This window comes from Lepisma saccharinum, chromosome 18, assembly GCF_977018435.1.
Source record: "Lepisma saccharinum chromosome 18, izLepSacc3.1, whole genome shotgun sequence".
NCBI classification, from domain to species: Eukaryota; Metazoa; Arthropoda; class Insecta; order Zygentoma; family Lepismatidae; genus Lepisma; species Lepisma saccharinum.
Genome location: NC_139246.1, coordinates 20,595,188 through 20,615,971, shown reverse-complemented (window position 1 = coordinate 20,615,971; position 20,784 = coordinate 20,595,188). Strand labels below are relative to the sequence as shown.

The following is a 20,784-nucleotide window of genomic DNA, read 5'->3' as shown; positions in this document are numbered from 1 at the left end:
GTCGTCGTGCGAAATCATTTATACTGGTTGATAACCTAAGCTGGCAGTGGGGGTGCAAGGAGAGGTCTCTTCAGTGTCAGCTTTAGTACCATTTAGTACACCCTGGACTGCATTGTTGCAGACTAACGAGGCCCTGCTGTTTGGGCTTGAATCCAGTATAATCCTCTGTGGAACTTTTGTTTGCCTGTTATCAGTTTCATCTTATCCAGCCCTTGAAGTGGAAAATGTTAGCTGGGGGGATGTTTGGTTGAGCCATGGAGTTAGCTGGGAGGATTTTGCTAGCTCTTACCTCGAGCACTGATCTTATAACTTTTCATCCTATCTTCACAATTAGGCAAAAGTGGTAGATCAATCAGATTTGGAATTGTTCACTGCAATTTTGTTAATGGTACTTTAAATATATTTTTTATATTTATGGATATAACTTTGGTGTGAAGAATTTATGAGGTACAACAAATGTATCTTTTAACTGTAGTGAAATATGGCAGTATAATATGAGACACCCGAATGTATTGGTAGATGGAAATGTATCTCAGAAAGACTCATTTATGTTATAACATAATTCAATTTTTGAGCTACATAATTGTTAGTGTATGCAGACTATATATATGCCAAGTAAAGTGCCATACATGTTCATGTTAAGAAAATTGACACTAATATTTTATTGTTAATCAGGCTGTCCACTAAAGACGACAAGATCGCTAGCTGACAAAGGGGGCTTTAAAACAAACTCAAACAAACCACGAGACACAAAGCAAGTCAAAACATCCCCTTCCTTCAACTCCCTACTTGAAGTGGAGATTTGGTCTTTTTTTTAAAACAAATCTTTAAAACGTCAAGCCAATTAGGCCTTTTTTGTATGCGCGTTTGTATTTGCAAGGCAAGAAAACAAACCATGTAAAATTTCTACATGCAGCCATGAATCTGGAATTCAATGCATGTGGATTGCTATATTCAGTTTTGTAAGAGAGGGGGGAATGAGAAGGAGAAAGAAGACCCCTAACCACTGTCTCTAACCCACAGCCTGACACTCCTGCCAGTTATGTTGCCTATTCCCCATTTTGGCATGTGAGTGTACACAATGTAGAGAATGACTGAATTCATCACTTCAGTTTGCCATATGACAGATGTTTAACTGCTTCCTAGTGTATGTCAGATGAGCAGAATGCCCTTAAAGTTAGTAGAGATTCATACTAGTTTATTCTTAGTATTTTAGATGGTAGAGCAAGAGTGACATAAACCACGATCCTTGCTCAGATATACCGGGTGCGTCAAAAAAATGTAGACACACTTTGAACTGTCATACAAAATTTATTTTCCACCCTACAAGGTTAAATTTCTGGGAATAGAAAGGCTACAGTCCAATTTGAAAAACAAGTGTACTTTCTGGTCAAACTGAATGTTCCAAATTGTGGTTAAAGTAAATGTTCAAAATGTTGGCTTTCAGCTTCGATACATTTCTGAGTATGAGTCACGACTAAAGGGCTGCATAGTCTGGCTTTTACCTACCTGCTGCCCGCTTGCCCGCAAGGACAGGTATACCTGCTCGCCTGCCCACGGCAACGAGTTGACTTGCATCTTTACCCGGGTTCTTGGTCTTCAAGGTGCTCTGCGCTTACAAGATAATTGGGCATTCAACAAGACCCGGGCACCTGCAAAACCTGCTGGAAGGAAACAGCCCTCTGGCAGCGTGTCGCTCCAGGTGTTTCATCACCACGTGGACAGCTGCAGCCTGTGTTGCCTACTTACATAGCTCCTAAATCCTACGAAGTCCTAGGAGGAGCTCTCTCCTCCAAGGAGAATTTATATACTTAGCGGTTTCAGTTCAGCGTAAGCAGTTTTTATCTTATTGCCAGGAAATGCACGTAATATTACAACTTCATTTATCTAAATGAATGATCGAGCAAACAAAAAACTCCTCACTGAAAACTAATTGTTTTTTATTGCATGGTGCCTTAACCAGGCACGCAGTGGTGCAACCAGAGGGGGGCAGGGGGCATTGCTCACAACCTTGGACGGAAATTAAGTCTAGTGGAGGGGCCAGGGTGGGGTCAAACATTAAAGTACAAGAAAAAACAGGCTAGCAGAATTTAAGAGTAGCAGGGCTAAACGGTACTCAAGATGGAATTAATTTTCATATTTTTCTTGCATTTTCCTTCCAGACGGCCAAGGGCACCTGCAGAGGGGGAATGAAGGGGTAATTGCAACCCCTTGATTTCAAATTTTATGAAAGTAGAAATATATTATAAAATATTATACAGTCTCATCAAGTTGAATGCCGTAGCAAGGGGGTAGCGGGAGTCAGCTGTGGGCGCCGAACGATTTAAGTGAGAAAAGTTTTAAAACAGAGAATGTCATGGCGGTCCGTGATATTATTTGCTATTAATGTTGGTTTGTTACGAGTTGGGTGAATTGATTATGTAATGCATTTAAATAATATATATGCTTTAATGAAATTTTGAATATGTACACAATTTAGTGTTAGCATATGTATTTCTTATTTTACGTCGCTCCATGTGAAGAGAAAATATTGTAGATGGAAATTTTACATGCCATATGTATGTACATTCAGAATGCATTTATCATGCACTTTCTTTCAAAAACAGTCTGTGTGCTTATTTTCCATTAGCTAATGTGAAATTGACGTGTTGAAAAAAATATTTCTAATCCTCTGTTTCAACATAAATGCGTGAGAACAGACTTCTACCCCCTTTTTGCATGATTTATGAGGATAATAATGCCTTTCATGCTAATTTATTACTATTATTGTTGTTGTTGGCACGTTTATCCAAGTACTTGCCCCCCTCCTCCCCAAACGAGGGTAACGGCAATGCCCGTGGCTGGCTACGGCCCTGGTGTTCACAGTAGAACAGTGTCTTGTTCGACTTGCGACCTCAGCGTCGAACGTGGTATGTTCAGTCCTGCCCTATATCCCTATATATACGTATATTGGTTGTTTACGACATATACTTATGGATCCTGTGCCACGGGAAACCTATTTCAATGTGTGTGTGTGTGTGGGGTAGCAACATCCGTAAATCTCATTTCATTGGCGATGTGGCTTACGAAGCTTTGAGTTCCCTTTTTTAAGTAGTGAAAATCTAGTGCAGTTGGCAACACTGCAGACAGGTGTGCGCCCTGTGCAGTTTCTACTCTAAGCAACTATGTCATGCAGAGGGAGGGGCGTGCAGTTGATTGAATGAACACACTGAGACCTACTAGCTATCTATCTTACGACTCCGGGTACCCAGCGGGTTTTCAATACCTGCCAAGAACGATCTGAGCAGATGGTCAGGCAAGGTGCTCAAGCGAGGTTGTTGCGCAGGTTGCATGGCATTTCAGGAGCGATGTCTCTCGAATGGGTCTACTCCAGGTCTTGTGCAGGCCTCTAGTCACGACGGATTTCGTACTTCGCACCAAAGTGTCCAATGGGATTTCTGCACACACGCTTGAATCTCATCCCAAAGTGTGTCCAGGTTACGTGGTTTACGACAGTACACCCCATGTTTTACTGTGCTCCATAAGAAAAAATTGAGCGGTGTAAGTTCTGGAGAGCGTGCAGGAAACTCTATTGGTCCCCTGCATCCTATCCACTGGCCTGGTACATTTTGATCCAGGTATGCTCGTACATTCCTATGATAGTCCGGCGGGGTGCCATCTTGTTGGTAATAAAACCTGTCATTACCGTACATTGCACGAATGGCAGGGAAAATGGAATCAGCAAGCATTGTTAGGTACTTTTCTCCAGTTACAGTACCTTCAAAACGGAAAGGACCAATGAGTCCCCTAGGAGACAAACCACACCACACATTTACACCAGGCAAATTCACAGACTTTTCAACAGTAATGAGGGGATTATCTTCAGCCCAGCACACATAATTATGCCTATGGACAGTTCCATTAAGTTTGAATTGTGCTTCATCCGACCAAACAATGCTACCCATAAATCCCAGTTCACGTGTAACCATCTTCTTAACACATTCACAAAATTGTACCCTGCGATCTGGGTCGTCGTCACTTAGCTGTTGCACCAGCCTTGGATTGTACACACTCAACTTGCTTTTCTTCATTATGCGTAGCACACTACTAGCACTTCCACCACTCTCAATCACGTGACCCTTGCTCAGAAATGTATCGAAGCTCAAGGCCATCATTTTGAACAATTACTTTAACCACCATTTGAATCATTCAGTCTGTCCAGAAAGTACACATATTTTTCAAATTGGACTGTAGCCTTTCTTTTCCCAGAAATTTAACCTTGTGGGTTGGAGAATAAATTTTCTATGACAGTTCAAAGTTTTTTTGACGCACCCGGTATATGTTCTAACTTGGCAGGAGGATTGCATCGAATCACGCAGACAGAGATGCAACTCAGTTCTCCATATAGCAATGCTTGTCATCGACTAATTGCATAGTGAACTATATCAACCTGGAGCTGATGTAGCGGAACGAAAGTCTGAGCAAAGTCTGGTGAAATTACCTTCCCGATTTCTACAATCCTTTGTATTTATCCTATGCCTCATTAATATGTGGAACAAGACTGGCCTTTTCTGTAACGATATCCCTATCACCTTGTACAGTCTCTGCTGTCCCGAGGTAATAGGTGTGAGGGAAGCTGGAGGCTAGAAATGAACATGTTCTCTATGTCTCCTACAACATCTTGGGGGGAGCAAGAGTCTAAAGTATAAAGCAAAAGCAGGCATGTTAAATATCAAAGATGCCTGCCTGATGGGATAATTTTGTTATAACATTTCTTTTTGTATCTAGAACAAGACCAGGCAATGTTTGTAAGGGACCTGAAGAAGATCTTGGAGGAGAAAGGTAGAGAGGCCAATAATGTTAAGGAATTCATGAGAGGATTCGAAGAGCACGTCAACAATGACATTGCTAACTTGAAGAAGGCCCTTTCCCCCACAAAGGTAAGATACCTTGTTTCTATATTTCATGAACATGTTTTAAAAATGTTGCTAGGTTTGTATGTAAATAGTTGGAAAGCTGACATTTCCTTTTTTCATTAAATATCTGCTTAAAATTGTCATGCTGCTAATATTTCTAATCACCATTTGTTTTTCCATAACAAACAAACAACTGCTCCCAGCCCCCCAGCCCTTCATATATTAGTAACAATATAGAGAAGGAGCTAAATAACAATTAAGAAAGGAAAGCGGAAACACTCACCAGACCCTGACAATGTGGAACGTGCCCTCGAAAATTTTGAGGTTTTTCTTGTGTCTACTGAGTGTTTACTCTTTCCTTTTTTTTTTTTTGTTAATAACAATAAAGGTGTATTTGTAGTGGCTGATGTTGCTAATTACTTGCAGACCTATGTTAAATGTGTACATTTTTTTGTGTAAATAAAAATACTCACTACAAGCTGTGGTGACCGGAATTAAACATTAATTTGTTATCCGTCCACCACGGCCTCACTCGCTTGTAAAGTGTGCGAGTGAGTGTGAATTGCATCACCAGTGCGCCATTCAGAAATTGTTGCAGATTCATGTTTACGTGTGCAAACTGATTTCCCGCTAGGTGGCTATCAAATCGAGAAACAGCTTGCGTACGTGCCTTTTCATTCATGGGAAACCGTGAATCAGTCTCTGTCTCCCTTTTGTCCTGGATCAGTGTGTGTATGTGTGTGTGTATCTAGCAGTGTACCTCCCCACCAATACTCGCCTCAGCCTGCATGAAACAGGCTTATCGCTAACGAAGTTGCCACTCTACTGGCACACTTCATGCTCTTGATAAGTAGTTTTTTTGGGCATGGCATTTAATGGGAACAGTCAACAACATTTTTCTCACACAGTTTAGTTTTTCAATCAGATTTTTCCATTCCTTTTAAAACTTCAGTTTTGTAATTGCACAAGAATGACCAATTTATTGTAACTTCATTGAAGTATCGTCGTTTCATTTATTTACCTGGGTTAATTGCAACGACGTGCTAGAGGATGATGAAAAAATACACTTGTAGTATAATTGAAGAATGTAAGTATAGTGATGTGTCGATTGTTAACGTATAATTCATATAATTGTGGATAGAGTGAATGTGTGAATGCCTGTCTTATTTTGCCGAGTAAAAAAAAAAAGTTCCTTTCTACATAAACTATATTTAATGTCAGGGCAAAACTTAAAGTAAAATAGGAAATCTTGAGACTGTTGATTAATGTTGAAATAGATTGTTAAAATATACCTGATATAATATATTTCATGTCGTCTTTTCTGTGATTGAGAAAATAATACAAAGCGAATATTTGTTAAATTGAATCACAGTTTATCTGTGTTATACATATACTTATATCTGACTTTTATGCAGAGGCCTACTTGTTGTTTAATAATCATATGGATCCGTGTTTGTTTAGATTTACGTGCCAATCCTAATACAATAAACAGGCAAGTTTGAAAAGAGATTCTATCAACTTTCCATACAGTTATTTCAGCCCACTTATATTTTAATCCAGAGTAGTGTATGAGTCAGGTCTGTATGAATGAGGGGAATTGTGTGAGTATTTCTTATGTCCTAAAGAAGTTGCTAAAGCAGGTCACTAGACAATGTCCAACATTTTGGCCACATCCGTTACATACACCTGTGCAGTTAGGATATGTACATGTTTATGAGCCTAAAGTATGTCTACGAACCTAGTTTTTCCAGATCTTTAAGAATTTGTTGTAGTGAATGGTCTTGGTTGCTGCTTCCATTTTTGAAGACCGGTCCATTCACTGAGCTGTTACAAGGAGAAAGTACCACCCCTTTTACAAAATCATGCTATTAGAGCATAGAGACCGTAATCATTGTTACAAAACGTGGCTTTATTGTTACTAGTAATATAGATGCGATAACATGGGCAATTCCGAGAACACTTACATGTATTCCTTTTGTTTCAGACATCCCCTTCTTGTGACTCTGCAAGAGGAGCAACTCAAGATAGTTTGGTGAGGTTGTTACTGAACATTGAATGTCTGCAATCCCAGCTAATTGAGAAGTTGCTAGATAAGATCACAGAGATCGCTTTCTCGGATGAGTAAGTTCTTTCTTGTTTTTTCAAAGCAAAGTCTCCCCAAATTCTTGAGTGGCTTCATCCATAGGCTTCATCATCCTATGTCGTTTCCTGCCTCTGGCATAGAAGTCAAGCCTCTCCATTTTCTTCTGGTCTTCCACCACTCTTTTCACAGTATTCCAATTTGATCCTCTTCTCCTAATGTTCTCCACTTTCTGCTCTTTCCACCGACATCTTGGTCTCCCCTTGGGCCTTATTCCCACTCCTTGTGCATTGTAAGCTCTCACTGGCAGTCTTTCTGCATCCATCATCTTCATGTGTCCAAACCATCTTATCTGTTCTGTTCTGTTCTGAAACTTCACCACCCTCACTGTCTGTTGTATCTCCTCATTCCTTATTCCATCCCTTCTAGTCTTCCCCAATATAATTCTAAAAATTTCATCCCCACTGCCTGCATCTTTCTTTTGTTTAAGCTTTCTTTAAGTGAAAATCATGTTTAAACTTTCTTAATTCAATTTTGCTTCTTCATCGTCATCTTGTTCAGTTTGGTCATATTTATCTCTTTCCAATCAATGATGCTTATTAGTTCCTCAGATATTCTTATGTTTTCAAAGGAAGAGCATGGGAACAAAATAAACTGTAAACAAATGTGTGTTGTCAATATTATGAGACTAATTCTTTTTTATTTTAAGTTACAGCTATGCAGGCTGTATTCTGCCACAAGTAGCTTTTAAAATACTGACAAATTAAATCTTTCATCTTAGTTTCATTAAGCACAAACAACAGATTAGTAAATAAATAATACACTTTCACTGTGCTTTGATGTGAAATTTTTACATGGAAAACTGTTCTGATATACAGCATAACACACTATGTATAGACTGACTGCAGTCTGAAAGAGATAAGAAAATGCCTTAAATATTGACAAACAAACAGGTATATTTATACCTATTTTACCAAAGAACATCCAAGCTACTTTATGGAAGTTTTCTTTTAAAAATCACAAACTATTATTTAAATATATTAAAAAAATTATTTAAATCAAAATAATCATCAATAATATTTTTATAAAATAAAAAATCATGATGTTTTTATCCACCTTGTCATTTTCCCTTTAAATTAGTTTTTGTTTATGTAAGTCTATACCTTTTTGGGTCTGATCATTCAAATGAGAAGCTTGAAAACATTGGTTGACAAAAGCGGAGTACTGATATGAATTAAACCTTTATATTTATTAAAATGTAATAAATGAAAGAATTGTGCACTACATCACAAGTTGTTTATAGCAATATTGTGTCGATAAATTTCTTGGTTCTTTTACTAATACACTGTATTTGGTGATACAAATAGAGTACTGATTGATTTGTCTATTATCCAACAAACAAATCTAATATGTTTGTAATGTAAAAAATTGGGAAATGGAAATACGGAATTAAGAATAAAAGGGTCTTCTCGAACTTATGTCAAGTGACTCTAACATAAATAATTGCAGGCCCTTTGCTTTGAAAAGCTAGAATCATGCTTGAATTTTGTCTTGTTGCTAAAGTAATCACATTGTGATTAGCATTTTCTTCATGGACCTCCGCAATGGTCTGGTGATAATGTTGGTGATCAAGTGGTCTCAGGTTTTAGGCACGTAGTGGTTTGTATACCACTTTAAACTGTAGGTCTAGTCAGAATTAGCCTATGTTGTTAAGTGAACTTAACAGCAACTTGTTTCCCTTACCATCACTTTTTATCTAAAAATATCCATTATAGTTATCTAAATTACAATATATTACATGCAATACACTTTTTAAAATAAAATTTCTCCACTATGCATTTCTGTTTTCAGCAATAATGCAGGTGACATGGGAGAAGTTGCATGGATAAAGTTCATTCTTCATCAGATGAGGTTCCTTGATCGAATAGTGGATGGGAAACTGTTAACGGAACGGCTGTTTGAAATGCTTCAAATTGCACCTGATCCAGTGAGTATTATTTTGAATAAGAATGTCGCTTAAATTTTGTCTGTTGTATAGAAGAAAGGTATTTTATGCACACTTTGTATTCGGATGTTTCCCCCCCCCCCCCCAGTTTTTTGTGTTGTTCATTACACATGGTTATTATAATAGAAATATACACTTTCAACTTTTATAGAAACAAAGTACAGAGGAACCCCAATTTTACATTCTCCTGCATTCAATCTTGATGGTCCCAGTGGAGCATAATGTTATAAAATTTTCCTCAATTTTACGTTTTCCTGCTCAGGCCTGAGTGGCAGAGTGGCTAGCACAATGTCCTATGACATCAGAGGTCCCTTGTTCAAATCCCGGCCTGGGTATTGGTGCTCTTTGAGAATGTCCCTTCATCAGTTTCATCATATCATCACTCACCCGCATCTTCACGAATAGCCAAGAGTGCCAGAAAATAGAAGTAAAATAACCCAAGTCAATGAATCAATAAATTTTCCTGCATTTTACGTTTTTTCAGCTCAGTCCCCTGAAAAATGTAAAATCGATGTACCGCTGTATTACTTGAATAGTAAAAATGCATACTTGATTTTTAGTATATGTTTTTATGTTTGTATGACTAACTTATAAATGTTCTATGTGTGAGCCTTTTTGCCACATGACAGAATCCATTATTTTAATCCAATTCATTCCAAACACACCAGAGCTTGTCATCAACCTTTGCCGACAGCTGTTGTGATGCACTATTTTAGAATGTTTACTTTAGAAGAAGTAAGTTCTGATACTGATAAGTACACATATAAAACTTACCAATCCAATATAATTTATCGTATATGTTCCCTGAAGAACTTGACCTGTTCATTTACCTCCTTAATTAATGTATGTAATATGCGACTGCAGTGGGTTATACCTTTTGAAATGAAGCTGTATGTTTAGTCATTTACTTTAATATTTAATTAGTATACATACATTATACATTAATATCCATAAAAATTAAATATGGCAGAATTTTATTCTAAATTACAGGCTTGTTTATAGGTAGATTAGTAAAATCGTCGGTAATTAGGCTAATATTGGCCAGTACCAATAGAATACCTATTAATCTGCCCCATTCCTAATGTTCCAGGTGAAACGTGAAATAATAATATGCCTCCCTGACATAATTACTGATGAACATCATCAAGAAACAGCATCCAATTTAAGGTATGTATGTAGTTTCAAGTAGTTTATTTATATGTTATTGACCAGGAAATCCTTAAATATGCGAAATCAAGAGAAAGAGGTTAGCTTTGTGAATTATTGATCTGGTGATAAATGTTGCAAAAGTTTGGCAAAGTTTAGGCCCATTTTATGCTGAGATTTACTAATCAGGACTGAACCTACAGTTGAAAGTGAGATACTTCAAATTGAACTGAAAGCCTCTAGTTTGATAACAAGTTTTGATGGTGAATTATTATTCTGTGCTCACTATGTAGTTGTCAAATTAAGATGTGGAACATGCCAAACAAACTTTGTCAATTTCCATGTTTATACATTGCAATGCCAAATCTTTTTTGGAATGAATACTTGCACATGAATTTATTAAAGGCTTGAATACACTGCTAACTGAAGCCTTCCCGTAATACAACAAAGGTGTGGTTGATAATTAAGGCCACTAAGGCAGACAGAGCATGGTGCTGATAGCAGCACTTCTACAAATGGCCAATCTTGTGAATGTGTGGGGCCCTATCTCCTTACCTTATTTTGTTAAATACTAGATTTAATATTCTAGTATTTTATTTAAAATATTTCAGAGTGTATACTGTATTTGTTAAGAAGCTCACATGAGATTATGAAAGTTCAAGATGGATATATATTTTATTAGGTTGTTACATTCCTATGAAATAATCCAACAACATTAAATTTTTCATTACAGTAAAATTCTACACGAGAACTTTGAACTGGTTGTTACATTCCTATGAAATAATCCAACAACATTAAATTTTTCATTACAGTAAAATTCTACACGAGAACTTTGAACTGGCACCTGCTATACTGGATTCTCTCTCACAATTAAACATCAAATCGGAACTGCAACATGCTGTGTGTAAACAGGTTTTGAAAACATTGCCAGCTGCTCCAGTGGAATCTCTCCCAAACATTGTCAAGTTTCTCATGTCTGGTATTGAGCAGGACAATATTTTGGAGGTAAAAATCTCTTCCTTTTTTTACACAATAAAACCTTTTTCTAATATATTATTTTAGAAATGAGACTGATGGCGATTATTCATTGAAAATATCATAGTATGTCGTTTAGACCATCAATTGAAATAGGTATGAACAGTTGAAATAGTCGGTGAGAAGCACAATAGAATTTGCGTATGACTAGTACGCTGAAACACATGTCATAGTGGAGGCCTACAGATACATTCAGGTAAACAAAATGAGCATATAGGACAAAGTATGGACTCTAATAATAGCACAGGATGAAATAAAATTGCACATTTTGCATAATTCCAAGGATATTTGGAATTATGCAAAGCTATGAAGTTTTTTTTAATGTTTTGTTTATATTGAATTTATTTGTGTTTATGATACCTCCATGTGATACTTCAAAACTGCAAACATCAACTGGTATTGGTGATTAATTATAATTTGAACTGATACTTTCTGGTACCTCTGTCACTGGTATAGGTAGATATTTAATTATGACATGTGAATACTCGGCTGAGCCAATATCACTTTGAACCCATACTGATGCCGAAATGCCTACCGATATTGATGCCAATATTCATAGCTATGATTATATAAATAGAAGTATTTCATTGCAACTATACCGTACCAGTCCTCCATAGTTTTACTTTAAAATATTATAAATAGAGCCCAGAAGTTCAGGCATTTATTTTCGTTAAAATAGGCAGGCAAAAAGGCATTTATAATGTGGGAAATAGGCACTAAAAATGAAAAAAAAAGGCAAAATAAACCGAAAAAAGGCACATTTGGAAGTCGCTTACTTTTATCTATAATTTCTGGCAACATGTTAAAATCTACATGGGGAAGAGCATTTCAATTTTCTCCGTCTTGATTGCACATAACTACAAGGTGTTTTTTTAATTACTCAACATTCATTGATAGTAGTCTGTCAGAGAGAATGTTTTTCGTAATAGAAAATAATATTTCTACTTCGACAGAAGTTATTGTAGCATACATAAAACAAGCTAATGTAGCTTGATGCATTTCGGTAACAGCATTTTCACCTTTTAGAATATCACAAATTGTTTTCAATTGTTTCAAGTCCTCATTTGCACTCACTACCCGTTTGCACTTTTCCGCAACAGCTGACCCCTTTTCTCCTGGCACTTCCATCATCTGCTGCATAGATTCCTCGTACATTTTCATGGATGCTACAAGGTGTTTTTTTAAGTTCTGTAATTGTAATCGTCTCTGGGAATGCACCATAATGTGCAAAAATAAACTTGAATAGCACAGGAGTTTTTTCACTTCACGGATTGAAGCCGCTTCATTTTCTGGAAGAGCATCTATCACCTCACTGATTTTTTCAAGGTTGTTAGCATAATATATAGCTGCTGATATCCAGGTTCCCCATCTGGTCAAGACTGGTTGTGGAGGTAAACTAAGCTCAGATGCAACTTTCTTATTTCGGGTTCGAGAGGGAGATTTCAGAAATATCTTCTTTGTGTTCGAAATCAACCTGTCCACTTGAGCAGTCAATCATACACAAGGAAATGTTAACCGAAAGGCAATATTCTAACTGAGCATGAAATACATTTTTCTCACATGCATGTTGAAACATGCATGAGTTCAATATTACTTAAATAAGGCAAAAATTATTCACATAATAAACGAAAGAAAAATAAATGCCAACAACGTTTTTTTGGGAGAAAAATAATTTATATACACATTTTTTTTTAAAAAAATGGTCAAATTTAATTGAAAAAGGCAAAAAAAGGCATTATAATTAAAAATAGGCAGTGGAGTCCCAAATAGGCAAAATGAAAAGGCTTCTAAAACATTCGAAACAATGTGAGAAAGGTATATCCGGAAAAATTTATCAATATATGCAGTAGATAAAAGGAGGCATTTTGCCAAACTTCCGGGCTCTAATTATAAAGCTGAGGTAATTTGAATTTTAAAATAGCTCTCCTTTAAACTTTATGTGCCCGATCGTCCCGATCGAGACACTCTTAGGTAACCCTCGTGTGCCCGATCATCTCAATCGAGATGCTTTGTTAAGGTCGTAGTTTTTACGTTATAACTTCGCTATTTTGGGCTAGAGTTCCATTTTTCCTTTTTCATATTGTTGTTAACACATGTAATTAACAGAAATGATTGTTGCACATATTTTTTCATGAAAAGGGCAGGAGAAAGGTGACTTCTTTTTTGCATCTTTTTTCAAGGGCAAAATTTTTGCCGAAAAAGGAAGGACAGCTTTGTTGTACTAAAGCAATGTGTTTCCTTCACCCCTGGAAACTGCATTCGAAGGAAGTTTGTTTATCGGTACCCAAGGTCAAAAGGAATGTTTTCCATGTGGGCGCAAGCAGGGGGTGGGGGTTGGGGGAAGGGGAAGAGGGCATGTCGAAACTGCATCCTAAGAATGGAAGTTCGAGGCACGCTGAAGAAAAGCCTTTGTTCTTGAGCACAAGTGGGTACAAAAGTTACCCTGCATTGTCTAAAAATAGAATTAAGAAGTAGCTAGGGCAATTAGCCTCTGAGCTATAGTCATTTCAATGTAACCCTTCATTTCGCTGAAATCTGAAGCTTGAGACAGTGGCATGTAGGCCTTTCGTTTCGGGGGTACAACTTGCCTTACATTGGTCATATGATAATGATGCAAATATTTTTCTGTTTCTTACATGCCAGTGATAATTTCTATGCGCATATTGACCTTTTCATGTCCTTTTTTTTGAGGGGGGGGATCCCCAATTGTTTCTAAATTTTTTGGGGGATTCCCCCCCTCCATATATATGCCAAATGTGCATAAATTTTATATCGTCTGAATCTGTGATTCATTCCTTGTACAACGGTATATCATTCATCTCTCTAGGGCAATTAGCCTTCAAGGTACCGCTGCATTTTGAAGCTTGAATCAGTGGCATGCTGACCATTCCTTTTGGGGGTACAACTCGCGTTACATTGGTTATACGATAATAATGCAAATATTTTTGTGTTCCTTACATGCCAGTGATAATTTCCATGTGCATGTCCACACTGTTATGTACTTTTTTCTTGGGGGAGGGGAGGAAATCCCCATTTTTTCCTGAAATTTTGAAATTTTGGTGGTTCTCCCCCCCACCCCCCACCAGATATATGCCAAATTTGCATAAATTTTATATAGTCTGAATCTCTGGATCATTCCACGTACAACGGTATATCATTCATCTCCGATCTACACTCATTTAATTGAAACTGTGCATTTTGCTCAAAATCGGCTGTGGCACCAAGGGGGTTTGGTTTACCTGTGAAAATGGCCTTGGGCTCCAAAAGGTTAATTTCAAGGTGCGTTTAAAAAATAAGGGCTGATTGATATTGTCAAAGAAGAAGAGAAGTGTAGGAACACTGTATTAGTGGTTACAAATCATACCTACTTCATTTGTACTTCATTACTACTTCATAAACATTGTCACCGTTATTTTCCAAGCAATTTTGGTGTCGAACAAGCTTTTTTATAATCTCTGCATAGAAGTTTGCCACCTGGAAGTTTAGCCAATCGCACTGCCATTTTCGACACCTCAGTTCCTTCAAATCATTGAGGTGCGAGTTGCAACCCACTTTTTGATGTGCAGGAAGATGTGATAGCTACTAGGTGTAAGTTCCAAAACTATACAGGAGTGATCAAAAAGTTCTTATTTAAGGAAACCATTCGAAGGACTCCATTGCCGTACTTTTTCTTCACTTATTACATTCGAACTATAGACTTGACACAAGTCTCTGTGAATTTCGGCAGCATTGTGACCTTTGGCGTTCAGAAATCAAATCGTAGTCCTCAATTGGCAGGATTGTTTAATCATGCAGACTTTTTAACACGCTCTCACACGATAATCAACAACTGACTAACGAAAATGTGATTGTTAATTCACCAATGGGCCAGTTGATGTTACTGTGCAGGCACAATCCGATCACTGTTGCCAGTCACCTTTTGTAAATAATCGACCCTTTCTTTTCAAATGTGTCTCGTACAAAATTCCATTTTGCCACACAATGTTGGTGTAAAATAATAATAAAAAAATACCCATTTGGTATAATTTACAGGATAACAGGTATCTACGAAAAGTACCTTGTATTTTTGCAGGTCCAGTGAAGTGGGTGATATCAGTGATTATATGATTATACTTGAACTGGTACTGATACTACTAGAATTGGTTAATACTAAGGCTGAGCTGATATTGATGCCTATGGTATTGGTATCAGGTAGTATCAATTGAAATTTATTTATCGATAGCTGCTGATACTTTTCCGACATTTTTATCTTTCATGGAGTCTGCACAAATGCTGGGCGACATTTTTGCTGAGTATTTATTCTGGACATTATGTAAAATTCAAAGTTTTAATTCATTTTGCACCAGCACTTTGGAGTGAAAATGTATTTTTTGTTTACATACCAGATATTTTAATATCTTGATGGGATTTTGGAATATTTCAAAGCAAGTTGATGTATGTAATTGGAGTGCAATACATACAGAATATTATTAATCAACACACTCATTATGAATGTGTGAATTACTCACAATAGCAATATAACACATATTTTAAAAATATTCAAAAAACACAAAAGATGGTACTTACGTTTTATGAGTATGTTATTTACAAAGCGACCTACTGTTCTTTTCTTCAGGTCCAAAACTTCGACTACAAAAAACTTTCCATAGCCACGCCAAGATATTTTAAAAACCAGGAATAAGGGTGTGCATTAGATATGGGTTAGACAGGAATTCAAAAACTATGCCTAAAATTGTGTTAGCCTCCATATTCCATTACTAATTAACAGTCCCTGAAGTTAAAAGATCCTTTCTATCTAAAACACGTATTTCAACATTGAACAATTTTAAAAAGTTTAAAAATGGCCCACGTCATTTCACTACCCGTTGTAACTCCAGTATGTTTCCTCGCTGAATGCAGGAAGTTGTTCGCAAGCAGTTCTTCTCTCACTTAGTTCCCCTACTTTTTCCCCCTACTTGCTTACGTCATATCGTATCCAAAGTCGCACGTTATCTGGGCTGCCTGAAGGAGAGAACAGTAGATTCTGGAAACGTCGTTTTGCAAATAACAAACTCATAAAACGTAAGTACCATTTTTTGTGTTTTTTTGAATATTTTTAAAATACTTGTTATATTAATTAACATTTTGAGCAGCCTTTAATTGTTACCAATTTTCAAGCATCTACAGGTTGGCCCAAAAGTCAGTTTGCCCTGAGAGAAACTGTATACGTACACATCTCTCAGGGAACTGACTTTTGAGCCACCCTGTATATTGGCATCAGAGAGAATCTGTAAGAGTATTGGCAGTTATGTGGGTATCGGTTCAGCTCTAGTCGATACCAATATATCATTGTCAGTAGCCATAGTAAATGCTACTTTTTTTCTTGTCAGATTGTCAGAGAACTTAGACTGAAGCTGGATTTGGCTGCGGTTCACCTATCAGAGAAGTCTCCAAGCAAGTCGAGAAAACTTTCCACCCAGTTGGGGAAACAAGGATTGGCAACAACCACCTGCAGTGCAAATATGGAAGTATTAACACTGAATAACATCCGGCTTGGGATAACGTTAACCAGAGCCATGGGGGATGCCTGGATTAAGTGCATAAATGCAGTTAAGGCTGCATCAGAACATAAGACACTTGATGTGTTAGTTCTGATAATATTGCATGAGACTGCAGTGCGAAGGAAGCAGGTTGAGTCACTGATAAGGAATAAAATTCGCTCTGGATTGTTCACTGAGGCTCTTATGGAGAAGATGTTTTCATCACATGTGGCAGTATGTTGTTTATTGTAAACTTTCATGGAATGTATAACATGTATAATTTAGTGCTTTTATTTACAGAATGAGTTATCCAAAAGTCTTTATGCAGTACACCTGGGAAACACATAGCCGATCATATTAACGAGGTAGACTTTTGATATTGGCACCAAAGTTCCCAGGTTTGAGTCCCGGCTCGGGCATAGATGTTTATTTGGGACTGTCCCTTCATGAATTTCATTCAAACACTACTCATCCTCATCATTACGATTAGCCAAAAATGGCAGAAAAACAACATAAAATAACAAAAATATAAATTCAAGTAATATACCAGTTCTTGTTGTTATATCATGTTTTATGGATGAATATTGTTTTCATTGCCTTGTAATCAAGGGATCCCAGGTTCGATACCCGGTGGAGGCACAGTGGTTTGGATCCTACTTTAAACAGTAGGTCCAGTCCTGATTAGCTTTTCTGTGCATAAAGTTGACTTAAAACAATAATTCAATATATCCTGCGATAAGTCAATAGTTAAAATTTACATACGTATATAGGACAAGTTTTACAACCAACTTTCTTCTTTCATAGGTTTTGAAGGTGTACTTTAAAACAGTAATGGATATAGCCAGAGTGCTATTAAGATCACCTGAACCAGCTGTTTCTTACCATGGTTCCTCCTGGTACAGGTATGTAATATTTTTCCACGTACATAATTGTATTTGGGCCAATCCATGAGTACCACTTCATGCTTCACACGCTTCAAATCTAAATATTTTGTGAGCTCATCCATATCCTAATTATAGTATTCGGAATTATGACATTGTTACTGTCCTGAAGAGAGCTCTGTGGACAACGTTGTTGGAGCAATTCAAGAATAACGTGAGTTCCAGGTGTGACTCACACCTACCACCATACAACTTGAGAACTCTGTGAATTTTTACAACTTTTTTATCCATCAAGTTTTTTGGAGGGAAATGTAGATTGTAAACTTCCATCTTATGTCTTTTATAACACCATTAAGCCTTGTTTCCATGATTATGAAAAACTAAATATGCTGACCAAGGAAGTAATTTATTTTATTAAAAACATAAACTAAACGTAACGTTTCAACCTTCTAGCAGGAGAAATTTAGAGAGAAAATGAAAATAAAATTGAAGAAGAAAGGAGAGGGACTAGGATGGGAAGAAGAAAGAGGAGAAGAGGAAGAAGAAGAGGATACCAGAAGAAGAGTTGTGGTAATAGGGAATGTAGACCTAACAAAAGAAGAGGAAGCTTTTTTAAAACTAGGAAGAGGTTTCAAAGTTAAAGAAAGAAATGTAGATTATGAGGATATATGACATTATGATATATATGACATTGAAGAAGCAGTGCTCCATATAAAAGAAGAACCAGAAAGAGACAAGATTAGAAGAAGAACAGCAGCCATACTGAAGAAAGAAATGGGAAAACAAGGAAAAGTAGATAATTTGAGTCAAAAAGAAAGGGAAGGGATGAAGAAAATCAAGAAAAGAAATGATGTGGTGATAGAGCAGGCAGATAAAGGAGGAGCAATTGTGGTGATGGAAAGAGAATGGTACGAGAGGAAGTTTGAAGACCTAAAAGAAAATGGATATGAGGAGATTTGTGGAACAGGTGAAGAACAAACTATAAAAGAAAGAATCATAAAAGACTGTAGGAGGAGAGGATTCAAGAAATGCATAAAGGAGACAGGAAGACTACCAAGTTTGAAAGGCTTTCCAAAGATACACAAAGAGGAGATAAAGTTAAGACCAGTAATGAACTGCAGAAACAATATTTTGGAACCCTTAGAAAAGAAATTAAAGAAAGTTATTGAAGTGTTAGTAACACAGCAAGAAAGCAGAGCAGTTAAGAACAGTGAACAAGTAGTAGACCTCATAAAAGGACTTAAGTTAAATGAGATGAAGACGACAATGTTTAGCTTAGACGTGAAAAGTATGTTCCCGAGCATCAAGAGGGGACACGTTTTGGACATTATTAAAAAGAGAATGGGACAAGAAATTATAGGAGAATGGGATAGTGAAAGGGTAGTGAAGGCGCTGGAAACCATTTGGAATAACGGTTACAGTATAATGGGAGATAAAATAATGTTAATGAGTGAAGGACTAAATATAGGTTCCAGTCTAAGCCCAGCATTGGCTGAATTGGTTATGAATGAATGGGAAAAGAAAGTGATAGAAAAAGGAGGTGACAAAATAATTCTGTTTTGCAGATATGTGGACGATTGTTTTGGAATATGGAAGGGAACGAAGAGGCAGCTTGATATTTTTGCCAAAGAAATACAAGATGAAGAAAGAGGGATATTATTGGAACTTGAAATAGAAGAAGAAGACAAGTTAAGCTTTCTAGATATATTGATGAAAAGGAAGAGAGGACAAGAAATTGAAACCGCTTGGCATCAGAAGAAGTGTGCAGCAGGGGTATTCTGCCACAAAAGAAGTGATGTAAGTGAGGTGACAAAAATAAATTTTATAAAGAATATGGAGGACAGAATCAAGAAAATATGCATGAAAGAATGTGAAAAAGAAGGCAAAATAAATAACCTATGGAAACAGCTGGAAAAGAATGGCTATGAGAAGCAGGATAGACTGGACATAAACAGAAGAAGGAAGAAAACGGGCAGGGAAGAATTGGAAGAGAAAGAAAAAGAGGAAGAGAAAGAAAAAGAGAGAAGGTTTGGAATAAGGAGTATGGGGAAGACCACAGAAAAGATATGCAAAGTTCTTAAGAAAGCGGGAATTAAAACTTACAGGAAGGGAGGGAGAAGCATCTTAGGAATAGCAAGGAATGCAAACAAGAAAAAGGAAAACAGAGAAGAGGAAGAGGAAGGGATTATCTACGAAGTGAAATGTAAAGAATGTCAGAGTGTGTACATAGGAGAAACGAAAAAGAGGCTGAAAGACAGGTTGAAACAACATAGGGATGATGTACGACTTAAGAGAGAAAGAAATGCAAAATTTAAACACACGAGAGAAACAGGACATGACATAGAGTGGGATGAGGCTAAGCAGATAGGAAGGGAGAAGAGAATGCTAGTGAGAAAATGGAAGGAAGCCAAGGAAATAGAGAAGAAAGGTGAAGAAGACACAATGAACTGGAATGGGGGATTGAAGTTAAACAAAGAATGGAAGAAGATGTTAGAAAGAGTGGAAAGGACAAGAGAGAAAGAGGAGAGGAGAAGGAAGAAAAATGAAGGGAAAAGAGCGTGAGATTAAAAGTCCAACCACATTCTATATGGAAGTAATTGTGTTTAGCCTTTTAGGTGAAAGTAAAGTTGGAAAGTGAAAGTCACCTGCTAGAAAGTTCCTAACAACTTTCTAAATAGTCTGGAGGGAGTAATGTTTGTGTATATATGATGCCCTGTTTTTGTATCTTGTTACATTTGTACTCGATACAGAGTCTGAAGAAGACCTTGCTAGAAGGTTGAAACGTTACGTTTAGTTTATGTTTTTAATAAAATAAATTACTGCCTTGGTCAGCATATTTAGTTTTTCTTATGTCTTTTATTTCAGCGAAAACATTTTTATTTTTACTGTTGTTATTTTTTTTAAAGAAGTTCCATGTGTGACCTATGTGAATACCTCATTAATTACTCCATTTTATACCATATTACTCACCTAATACTTGAACTGAACAATGTCAAAGGGAAAAGAACTTCCTCAACTCAAATTTTCATAATAACCAAACTTGTTTGTGAAAATTACAAATTTATTGAGCATTGCTTATACACTCGAGTCTTAATGTAAAAAAGACAAGCTTTATCACATTTTGCACTTCTCTTTTTTAATCTGAATTTTTAAAGCCATTCAAGGACATGTAAATATGAAATTATTAACTATTTAGTGTCCCGCACTAAGCTAAAACTAAAGC

General features: G+C 36.8%; 1 protein-coding gene across 2 annotated transcripts in view; it reads left to right on the top strand.

Moving 5' to 3' along the window:
* The window catches only part of Fancd2 (Fanconi anemia complementation group D2), a 218,121-nt gene that overhangs the window by 38,556 nt on the left and 158,781 nt on the right, over window positions 1-20,784 (top strand). For both annotated transcript variants that reach the window (XM_083140290.1, XM_083140292.1), the window contains exons 3-9: window positions 4,768-4,919; window positions 6,880-7,016; window positions 8,827-8,962; window positions 10,071-10,147; window positions 10,939-11,131; window positions 16,531-16,914; window positions 17,485-17,582. In XM_083140290.1, the coding sequence (XP_082996416.1) occupies window positions 4,768-4,919; window positions 6,880-7,016; window positions 8,827-8,962; window positions 10,071-10,147; window positions 10,939-11,131; window positions 16,531-16,914; window positions 17,485-17,582 (1,177 nt within the window). The remainder of the gene's footprint in view (window positions 1-4,767; window positions 4,920-6,879; window positions 7,017-8,826; window positions 8,963-10,070; window positions 10,148-10,938; window positions 11,132-16,530; window positions 16,915-17,484; window positions 17,583-20,784) is intronic.